Genomic DNA, 12,092 nt, shown 5'->3' with positions numbered 1-12,092 from the left:
GGTAAATCGAAAAAAAAAAATCCTTTTCACGTGTGCATCCATTAACTTAACTAACGTATATTAAGAGCTTGCTTTGCACTGGGTGCCATGATAGGCTGGGGATGAAAGATGAGTGGGGTGAGGTCCCTACCCTCTGAAAAACATGCTGTATTAAAACTAACCGGTGTCGGGGTGCCTGAGAGCTCTGTCGTTAGGTGTCTGACTTCAGCTCAGGTCACAGTCTCACAGTTCATGAGTTCAAGCCCCTCACTGGGCTTTGTACTGACAGTACGGAGCCTGCTTGGGCTTCTCTCTCTCTTCCTCTCTATTTGACCCTCTCCCACTGTCTCTCTCTCTTTCAAAATAAATAAACTCTAAAAAAAATATGAATGAGTTTTGATTCTTTTTCTCCGATAAACTATGAGCAAACTGAGGGTGGGAGCCATACCTTATTCATCTTTAGATCCCCAACCTGTGAGACATGGTCAATAAATAATTGCTGAGTTATGAAATGAGTGATCCCTATGAACAAAATGACTCCCAGATAAAGAAATGAGTTATGATAGAGGCATGTTTTGGAAGAAAGAGGAGGAAACAATTTTCTCAGTTAATTAAGCTACCAAAATGTGCGAGAAAGAGAAATTTGAGTTCTGTGCTCATCAAAATGCTTACCAAATGTTTTTGTGAAATATGTTGGTAAAAGAAGAGCTTCTGGTTTCAGTGCTCTCAAATAGAAAAATAATTCCATCAGCCTGTTCCAAATAGAGTCAGAATCCAAATCTCACTTTCAAGGACTTAAAATTTATCATGAGATTCTCTAATTTCAAACAGGAAACTCACTTGGCAACTTGGAGAAAATTTACATTCTGTTCTGAATTCAGCCTAGCATCTCAGACCTATCAATATCTATTTGTTGTTTTTCCTTCTTGTCAAAAGCAGATTTTCCCTCCCAGACAAATTTTCCCTAAAACTAATACCTTCTTAGTTAAAAGAAATCAGTTTCTCTCTTTTTGAGGTCATGAAAAAAGCCCAGTGTAATAGTTACTCACTTTTTACTATGATGAATGAGTCAAACCTTAAAGTAATGTATGTTTTTAAGACAGACACTCTACAAATCTCTGTATATATTTTAACTAAAGGGTGTTTTCTTATTTCCATTTTTTAATATTTTTAAAATGTTTATTTATTTATTTTGAAGAGGGGAGGGTAGGAGGGTGAGAGAGAGAGAGAGAGAGAGAGAGAGAGAGAGAGAGAGAGAATCCCAAGCAGGCTCCATCCTGCCAGCACAGACCCCAACATGGAGCTCAATCTCATGAACCGTGAGATCGTGACCTGAGCTGAAAACAAGAGTCAGATGCTTAAATAACTGAGCCACCCAGGCGCCCCTCGTGTTTCCATTTTGATTGGTTACCTCTTAGGAAAATTTGGAAGTTTTCAGAGTGAAAAAACAAAGTATAAGGGAAATAAAAGATTTAAGGAAACCTTGATTTATAAAGCAATTTCGGTTTGCACTTTTGCTAATTTTCTGATTGTCTTAAATACCTTTCAAGGTGTTAATTACGCACCAGCATAGCAATTTAATTGGGTAGTTTTTGACCTCAAGCTAAATAGGAAAGTAGAGTTTGTATTGGCAAAAGCTTCCGGCTGATTGGCCTAAAAAAATAGAATATATTCCATTCTGCTAAAAACCAAATAGTGGGAAAAAAAGAGGAAAGCATGTATTATGCGTTGTGTTCCTGCTCTACATTAAAAGGGAAAATATTAAAATAAAATTTTTACTTAAAAAAAATTTTTTTTAACGTTTATTTATTTTTGGGACAGAGAGAGACAGAGCATGAACGGGGGAGGGGCAGAGAGAGGGAGAGACACAGAATCTGAAACAGGCTCCAGGCTCTGAGCCATCAGCCCAGAGCCCGACGCGGGGCTCGAACTCACGGATCCCGAGATCGTGACCTGAGCTGAAGTCGGACGCTCAACCGACTGAGCCACCCAGGCGGCCCTAAAATTTTTACTTTAAAAGTACAATTTTTTAAACAAAAAATGATAGGCCAGTAGTACATTTCACTTTAAAGTTTTTGCTGTACCTTCTATACTACCAATCAGTCAACTGCGCTAGCAACTTTTCTCCACCAAGAATGGCTCATTGTCAGTCTTGTCATTGATTCGAAGGCCCAGCCCACCCATCAAATGGACGGTTCTGATAGATACACTGTATACTGCATGCAGTATTCGCAAACATACCTGGCTCTGCTCTTTCTTTAGATGGCAATTAGAACTGCACGTGGGGAAACGTGGGTGGCTCAGTCCGTTAAGCGTCTGACTTCAGCTCAAGTCATGATCTCAAGGTCCTTGAGTTCTGTGCTGACAGCTCAGAGCCTGGAGCCTGCTTTGGATTCTGTATCTCCCTCTCTCTCTGCCCCTCCCCGGCTCATGCTCTTTCTTTCAAAAATAAGTAAACATATATTTTTTTTTTTTTTAAAAGGCACACATGAAGTTGGAGATGTGCTGCCATAGCTCTTAGTACAAACAGAAGCATAGACTTTTTCTAGCACTCTTCCTAGTGTTGCCGTTCCAAGGCTGTTTGGCCTGCAGCATTAGGGACAATCTACGTTTTTCATCCTCAGTACACTTTGGCAGGTCTTCTTCCGGAATTGTGGCCGACGGCCAACATTCCATATGGGCAGTTTTACTGCTTTACTCCTAGAGGCATTGCGTGTGCAGACTCACTTTGGAACAATATGCTGCTTTCCTGCTGGTTTGCACTAGACTCCTGGGAGTTTTCTGTTATCCATCCTCCTGAGCTTGACTTTCCACTTCCTAGATACTTAAGGGATTTCCCGATCTGTTTGTGAATCACACGGCCCCGTTAGGGATGATACCTGATGAGCACAACTCTTGTACTTCTCCCCTCGGGGTGCACCGATGTCTCCCTACTCCTTACTTGCATTGTTAATGCCACTTTCTCTCTCTCTCTCTCTCTCTCTCTCTCTCTCTCTCACACACACACACACACACACACACACACACACACACACACAGGACCCTGATCCCAAGATGAGTTTAAGTAATGGCCCTCGGTGTGGAATCTTGTCAAACGTCTTTAGAAAATCTCTCTCCCCAACCTTTTCTTCATCCTGTTTTATCTACTGAAAATGTTCTTTAAAAAGATCCATTTGTATTTAAGTCCTTGGTGTGTCCCCCTTTTCCATTGTGACATCATTCGTCTCCACTCACTCCTTAAATTCCTTCAAGATTTATCCACTGCTAGGGCTGAGCAAGGTCTAAATTCACCCACTATTGGTGTGCTTATGGAGATCTACATTCCTGCATACCCCCTGAATCCTTCTTTGTGACCAGGGTCACCTTTGCAATATGGCACAGTGGCTTGCATAACAATACATTCCAGTGGCCTAATTTCACCCTTGAGTTCCTGCAAAACTCTCATTGAACTGCCCTCCACTTGGTGATTTATCTAGATTTATTGTGTCAATTTGGCAGAATAGCTCTGATACAACCACTCCTGGATGTAATAGCATTAATCTTGCATTTCCAAGAACAATACAGAACTGGCGATCTCCCTAGGATCTTCTTCATTAAAAGCTAAGGCTTAAGAATTCATCTGTGAGCTATCATCATTTCATCCTGTGGAGAACTCTCTGTTCCATCATTATCTGTGGTCTATCCTCTTTTCTTGAGTTAAATTGTTCTCTCTGATTCATTGAAAGAAACTTGTATTGCTCTTGAAATCTCACATATAATGCTCCTCAATTTCTCTGCATTTTGAAGGAAACCTTATCATTGGCATTTCTCCTGTTCTTCCACATTTTGTAGATTTCCCTGTTCTCATAATTTGAACCACGTTTCAGCTTAGGAAAGGGAACTAATGATTTCCTAGAATAAATTTTTGATACTTCAAGTTATCCATGCAGTTGGGAATACAATGCACATGGAATAATTCTGAATGAGGTGTTTTTTTTTGACAAAAGCATCGCGTTTTTATTACAGCTTACCTGCTCCCAAATTAGCAAACAACTAAATGAGTGGCCATTTGCAATTCTAGGGGCACCTATTATAAAGATTAATAGTCATTAATTAATATAAGAAATATATTGTTCACTAATTATGGGGGAGACGAAGTACAAGGCTGTAGGAATTCAACTAATTGAGAAGACATATATGGCCTCTGCCCCCAGGAATCTCACAGTGTGGGGTCAAATTACATGCAGAGATGTAAATAAACAAAGGTCGCTCAGTGTGATAGGTGCCAAATAGTAAGTAGAAGTGGAGGGAAGAGCATTTGCCTGCACGTCCAGGGGAAAAGCTGTTTTCAGAGCAAATGGAGTGATGATATATGGAGCTGAGTCTTTGATGAACAGGTGACAGAGTCCTGGGCAAAAGGTGGTAGGAAGGGCAGGGGCATTGAACATGGGACTATGGAGTGAGGTTCAACAGAAATGGTAGCAGGGAAGACTGGAGAACACAGATAAACTTGTAATCATAGCCTGTAGGCAAATGGAAGCAATTAGAGTTTTAAATAATGAAATAATATCATCAGGGTGCCTGGGTGGCTCAGTTGATTGAGCATCCGACTTCGGCTCAGGTCACGATCTCTCCGTCTGTGGGTTCGAGCCCCACGTTGGACTCTGTGCTGCCAGCTCAGAGCCTGGAGCCTGCTTCGGATTCCATGATTCCCTCTCTCTCAGCACTGCCCACCCCCCCTTGCATACTGTCTCTCTCTCTTTTCTCTCTCAAAAGTAAACATAAAAAAAAAAATAATATGGTCGATTTTGTGATGTGAGTGTGCAAGCAGAGAGATCATTTAAGAAATTATTACAGTGTTTAAGCAAGAGCTGATAAAGCAATGACAGTTGGAATGCAAAGCAGGGAATGGCCTTAATGTACAGTTCAGACATATATTTGAGTCCCTCACACATTTGAGGTGGTGGTGAATTAAGGAAGAGAACAAAGTCAAGGTTAACCCCTTCCCCAGAGTTCATTTTTGGGTAACTAGGTGCACGGTGAGTCTGACAACCAGAAGAGGGACTAACAACCAGAGGCAGATAGTAGTGGGTTGGTCTGAGTATTATGGGAGGGCTTTGTAAGGATAACGAGCTCTACTTTGAACACACTTAGTTTGACATGAGGTATCCAATAACTAATTACATACATCTGGTGCTTAGGCTTAGAAATATAAATGGGAGAGCAAACAGCATAGGGCTCAGTCACTTTCACATTCTGGCTGGCTGTATTTGAGGTACTATGCTAAGAATGACAGCAGCAAGGGTGAATAACATCATCTATCTCTGGAGTCTAATAAGGAACAAAGACACAATTGTTTATTGCACCTTATTCTTCTAAAATGTCATATATACGGATCTTAGTCATATAAATGATTTATTCTGTGTATTAAACCCTTGTCAGTACTGACTTTACTTACGTTTAAGCCACATTATTATTTAAAATAACTCTGTTGATCATTCTTAAGAGTAGCAACTATCAGAGAAATGAGTTACTAATGTGATACACTTTCTGATTCCAAGGATACAAGAACGAACAGTTTATCCCAGCTGCAAAATCATTTAGCTGAAATATTATACTTCTTACAGTGTGCCCTTTATATCACATTTTGTGAAGGACAAGTCAGTTACACTTCCTGAATCGATGAAGATTTGGCAGCTCTAATGTCAATTTGGTAGAAGGAGCTCAAACAGAGCTCTTACTTTTGCCCCTTTAAAATATCAACTCTCTTTGGAAAGTAAATGTATCACACAAACACAGTCAGCTTGTGGGTAGGAAATGATGGGTGAAGAAAAAAAAGGTGTGATGGAAAAATCCTCATGGTTACTCTAATAAAATTCAGGAATTCTCCTACCAAAAATTTTTTTTTCCTGAAACCATGTTTAATTAAATTATGGAGACTGTGGAATCATCATGCATAAAATTATTTTATGAAACCCCAAGTGAAAATCATGTTCTGTAATTGTAATCCATGGCTAAATAGTACATATCCCTCTAGCGGCCAGCTCATGCTTTGAACAAGTGACATAGACAAAGAATAACTTGAAGATGCTGCTATCTCTTGAAAAAATGAAACATTGAATAGTCAGCTTTTCAGAAACTTGTGTTCAGTTGTATTCATGGTCTTTTCTAAAATGGATATGTTCACATAATGTATGCAGCTACAGTGTCCTATGATTTCTACAGAACAGAAAATGTCAAATCGCATTACTGGAAGTTCTCCAAATGACATCTTTCTTTTTTTTTTTTCTGTTATTAAACAGGGAAGGCCATGGTAAAATTTCAGTATTTGCTGTCAAAATGGCTTTAGCCACGTTGTGTGGAGGGAAGATCATGGACAAATTAAGATGTAAGTTATTCTTTGTGTCTCTCTTTGCCGATCCCTCCCGTATACCATTCTCCTTTCCCCATGTCCTCTGTGTCCTGCCGCCCACTTTGACTTTCCTCATTCTATGAGAGCTACTTGAGATACAATCTTCATGGATCTTTGCATTGTGTCAAAGAAATATTTTCATATTAGGTAAATGTTAATGATATTAATATTTTCCTTCTACTTATGGATTATTATGTTACAACCTGTTGAGTATCACCCACTGGGTTTTTTGTAATACTAAAGTAAGATATATACTCTTTCAAGTTGATTGTACTGTACTGCCTCACAGGTATCAGTCCATCATCACAGGGACATGAAGGCCATGTCGGGAAGCCTTCTTTTTTTAGGTAATCCAAAGCCAAAACTCCTGGCACATTTCCTCATTATTCTCAGCCGGTGCTGTTCAAGTCACTGGGAATTCCGAAGGTTTCAAAATAGACATTGCCAGGGTTACAGGCATAAGAATCACACAGAGATGCTATAGACTGAGAATTAACTGGATTCCAATAAAAACGTGATAGCTAGGGTGCATCGAGTGATTGTGGGCCTTTTATGTACATTTTGTCACTAAATGTGGTAGTTTTTTTTTTTTTAATTTTTTTTCAACGTTTATTTATTTTTGGGACAGAGAGAGACAGAGCATGAACGGGGGAGGGGCAGAGAGAGAGGGAGACACAGAATCGGAAACAGGCTCCAGGCTCCGAGCCATCAGCCCAGAGCCCGACGTGGGGCTCGAACTCACAGACCGCGAGATCGTGACCTGGCTGAAGTCGGACGCTTAACCGACTGCGCCACCCAGGCGCCCCAAAATGTGGTAGTTTTTTAACCAGGAAAACACAGGCATTTGGTTTGCTTTCGGTAAAGAAGCTGAGACTCGGGTAGAATGAAGTCATTAGAGCTAAGATGGTACCAGGATTTGAACGTGACTTTTTTTTTTTTTTCTCTAGTGGTTCTGAAATTTTCGGATCTATAGAATCATCTGGAGAGCTTTTTAAACTATAGATTTCTGGGTACCACTCCCAGAGTTTTTGATTCAGAAGACCGAAGGTGGGACTCGGGGACAAGAATTTTCATTTCTAACTATTTCTAAGTGATGCAGTGTTTAAAAGAAAAATTTCCACTTAACCCTTTCCCTTACCTGAAATACTATGGGTTTGGGCTATAATGCTGTGTGGGAAAGGAGCACTGTCATGGAACCGGGAACCCCAGCTTGCAAGCCCAGCCGTGTGACTAATTTGCTGAGTTATTCTGCGGACATTACCTCACTTCTTTAGTCCTCAGCTCCCATCTCTGTCCCAAACTTGGGGATTTTGTTAGACGCCCGGAGGTTCCCTCCCAGCTCTAATCATCTGTGATTCGCCGCCTCCAGGCTCTTTTCTCACCTGCTGCCTGTCAGCTTTTGAGTGTGATCTCTTGCTTCTTGATGCACCAAGACTGAAAAATGAAGGAAGATACAGAAAGAAAAAAAAAAAAAAAAAAACCTCTGGAATTTCCCCAGACATGCTGCACAGCAGAGTTCTGTCATTGGGCCAGTAGATAAGTGGTGGAAGGCACATGGAAACCCCACAACCACACATCTCCCCTCACCCTGGGAACCTCCTTTCATGGACTAGCTAAGTGAAGTAAGGATTCAGAGAAGCCCAAGCAGACCTGACAAGGGAGAGTTTAGTTTCTCTTTAGTTACCCGAAAGAGATTTTGAAAATTAAAAACTATCTGCCTCAGTGCTTAATTGAGGATAGTAGTGAAATGAGAAGGTGATGGGACCAATGTCCTTTTTAAAAAAAAAAAAAAATTTTTTTTTTAATGTTTATTCATTTTTGAGACAGAGAGAGACACAGCATGAGCAGGGAAGGGGCAGAGAGAGAGGGAGACACAGAATCCGAAACAGGCTCCAGGCTCTGAGCTGTCAGCACAGAGCCCGACGCGGGGCTCGAACTCACTAACTGTGAGATCACGACCTGAGCCGAAGTGGGACACTTAACCAACTGAGCCACCCAGGCGCCCCCCAATGTCCTTTTTTGAAATATAGCTCCAGAGTAATCCAGGAAGCATTTCCTTTGGGGTTCGGCTGAGAGGAGAAAGTTTAGCGAAATGAACCAGGGCAGAGGAAAAAATCTTGAGGGCCTTGCCTGATGATCTCATGTCATGATTGGCCACTTACGCTGAGGACATCAGATACTTTTTTTTTTTTAAGTCTTGAGAAACATTTCCAAATACTTACTCAATGTTATATTAATAGGCACATAGACAAAAGGATTCCATATTAAAATACGTTTGAGGAACACTAAGAGAACCAGTTTTCTGACCTTCCTTGGGGTCCTTGGGGCCTTGCATGAACCAGGCTAATTAATGCTGTGCCAGCAAGGTTCACAGTGCTGTGCATCCCTCCATTCAGGCTTCCTCAGTGTCAGATTTTGTCCCTCTGCTGGGGGAAAAAGGATACTGCAATCTCAAGAGTCCCATCTCACTCCAGAGGTCCCCAGCCCCCAGTGTGGCATCAGAAACCAGTTGCTACACCAGTTACTGGTAACAAGAAAGGGGTGCCCATGATGGTGAGGGAGGAGCCCACCTCTGCCCCCTGGGCTGGGAAAGGCCTCTGCTTTCCCTTCTTAGCCCAGGAAGAAACTTGGGGTCAATAAAGACAAAGGGAATGGTTGTTAGGTAAACAAGCAACCTGTGTCTGCAGAGTTAAGCTCAAGGTAACTAAGTTTCTGAGCAGACCTTCACCAAGTGTCAAAACCCGGCACATCCAGGAATTCAAAGCAAACAATGTAATTGCAAGGGTGCTTTCTCCTCACCCCACCATCAGAGAGCAAAGCATGCATGCTATCTGTGGCCAAAGTAAATCCTTTTCAGCACAGTGAAAGAAGTTAAACGCATGAGTCTCACTGGGAGTAAACTATGTTCTCCAGTCTGCGGAAATAAGTTTCGGTGTCACGACTTCTGTAGAACCACAAAAACAGAGAGTGCGATCTTGAGATATATCACATTGCCCTCTCCCAGAGCAGTGGACCTGAATCACAGCCTAATATGCCCCCAGCTCTGGGGCTCAGGAGTCACTCTTTGTGTACTTAATCCCAGGAAGGTTTTAGTGGTATTCTGGTTAATCGATTGAGAGCACTTTGATAAAAACAATTTAACTGAAAGCAGTTTGGTTGGAAGAATCTCTCCAAAATGTTAATAGTCAAAAATGCATATCTTGAGTCACCAATATTTTTAATTTCAGTGGTAACTATTAACTAAATACGCAAATACAGGCAAATCTGCCCGTAGACCACAGTGGCTGACTCTTGCCGAGCAGGATTCTGTTTTCTCTGGTCTTCTTTTGCCGGCTTCGGCTGCACTTAATGATAAAACAGGCGAAGTAATGATTTTCTGCATTGCTTTTGTCAAAAAGAAAAAATCAAATGAAAGGATATGGAATTTCTCAGGATTTGAGGGTTTTTGTTTTCCCTTCTTTAAGTTCTAATTCGCTTCAGCCAATAGGCCAGCTGTGCTTGTCTGGCAATTTTTCTGTTTTTGTGCATAGGGATGAAGGATATTTAGTTTGTTCCAACTAGCCCCTTCCTGTGAGTGTGGGGCAAGAGTAATTGCTGAAAACAAATTAGGAATTTGAGAAAGCAAAAAGCAGAAAACAGAAAATTTTCAACTGAATTTTTCAAAGTGCTTTAAAATGCATTAGAAAGGACAACAACTCCATGGTGCATCACCATTTCCAGTGCTGAGGGCCACCAGGAACCAATTGTGCAGGGTGTCCACCGCGTGCCTTCCAGCTGCCTAGAGTGTGAGGGCGCCCCCTGCAGCCATAGCACACACACGGACCTAAACATAAACTTGACGGAATAAAATACCTGTTTCTGTCAAATTGTTCTTGGTCCATGAGTTGGAGCACCTGTTTATGCTTCTTTCTCGGGGCTCCCAGATAGTCCTAAGAACCATAAAGAATTCTGAATTTAATGCCATTAGCCTAGAAAATCAGGTGCTGTTCTAAAGCTTCTGAGGAGGGCTCGTTTGGTTTTGTTTAAAAGACCAGCATTATAGCAAACACCGTGGATTTGTTGAGTTTCTATAATGGAACTGGTTGTTTTGCCTCCACACCTACCTCCACGGTAATATTTCTGACTCACTGGCCTGCCTTAAGTCTTTAGTATCTCCCCAACATCTCCTGGACACCACCTAAATTCCTTAGAAGAGGCTAGAAGCTCTTCATATCTCTGCCTCATCTCCCACCGAGCCCTTATGTGCACCCAAGGCCCCTTGACAATGAACTACTTGAAGAGCTTGAGTGCATCATGCTTGAGCATGCCTGTGCACATCCTGGTGCTATTTCCTAAAGCTTCACTGGCCCCTGATTGTCCTTTATACTTGGCCTAGAAGCCACCTCTATCACCTAAGAAGACCTAAAAGTCACCTGTGAAAGGAAGTCTTCCCTGACCCACTCCTCACTCTGGAAACCCTCTTTGAACCCTTGCTGCCTCCTGTTCTGGTATTCACGCCACCGTGTTACAATTTATGATGTCATATGATGCACTATGTAAGCATGTCTCTGTATCCTCAGGGGACTGGGACCTCCCAGAGGTCAAAATCTATGCCCTGTTACTGACCAATTCACAAAATTGGAATATGGCCAGTAGGCTAGATAATATTAGATAAGATTAGCGTATCAATGTTACATATACTGAAGTGGATAACTACACTGTAATCCAGGGTCAACAAGCTATGGCCCATCAGCTAAGAATAGTCTTCCCATTTTTAAAGGGTTGTATAAAGTACAAAGAGGAATGTGTGACAGAGACCATGTGTGGTCCACAAAACCTAAAATATTATCTGGCCCTTTACCAAAAAAGTTTGCTAACCCTTGCTGTAGTCTCATAAAAGGACATACCCTTATTCTTAGGGAGGACCCACGGCCGTGTTCAGAGGTAAAGGCCATGATATATGCAAATGAGTCTCAATTCAGAAAATATGTTTGTGCATACATATATACACACGGACAAGTAGATGTAGACAGATGGTAGATGGATAGATAGATGATAGGATGATAAAATAAATGGAATAAAGTGTTAATAGATGAATCTGGATAAAGGGTATGTGAGTGTCCTTTGTAGTACTCTTATTCTTGCAATTTGTTGTTAAGTTTGAAACCATTTAAAAATAAAATTTTGTTTTAATTCACTAAAAAAATAAATATAAAAAAAGAACTATGTCCTGATTTTTCTGTACCTTCATTGCTTAGCACAATTTTACACATTTAGTATGTGCTAAGTGAATTTTAGTTGAATGAATCAATGAATGTAAATTCTTCTAATCTATTATTGTATGTATCTAAATCACAGTGGTGATTTAGAGTATGATTGGGAACATTACAGAGCAATCCCATTGGGGAGGCAGTGTCTAAGCATATGAAGTAAATGACAGAAAAAAACGTGAAAAGAAATCAATAGTAAAAGTAGCTAACATTTCTGTACTGTGTACTAGGGGCCAAGCACTATTCTGTGTCTTTTACATCTGCATGCTTTTCATCCATTAACTAATTTAATCTTTGAAGTAGCCTTATATTTTATTACATACACATATATTACATATTATCAGCATATTGCATAGTATATATGGCTATATACATATGTGTGTGTGTGTGTGTATATATATAGTCATATAACAATATATATATAAAACAAAGAGTCCAGGACTCAGGTACAAACATATCATTTTGATAGCTTC

The 12,092-nt window shown here is 40.8% G+C and overlaps 1 protein-coding gene across 5 annotated transcripts in view; it reads left to right on the top strand.

Moving 5' to 3' along the window:
- The window catches only part of DTNA (dystrobrevin alpha), a 356,259-nt gene that overhangs the window by 264,875 nt on the left and 79,292 nt on the right, over positions 1-12,092 (top strand). For all 5 annotated transcript variants that reach the window (XM_032595369.1, XM_032595370.1, XM_032595372.1 and 2 more), the window contains one exon: positions 6,261-6,346. In XM_032595369.1, coding sequence (XP_032451260.1) covers positions 6,261-6,346 — 86 coding nt within the window. The remainder of the gene's footprint in view (positions 1-6,260; positions 6,347-12,092) is intronic.

Source organism: Lynx canadensis, chromosome D3 (genome assembly GCF_007474595.2).
Source record: "Lynx canadensis isolate LIC74 chromosome D3, mLynCan4.pri.v2, whole genome shotgun sequence".
In the NCBI taxonomy this organism is placed as follows: Eukaryota; Metazoa; Chordata; class Mammalia; order Carnivora; family Felidae; genus Lynx; species Lynx canadensis.
This window is presented reverse-complemented; position numbering and strand designations above follow the sequence as displayed.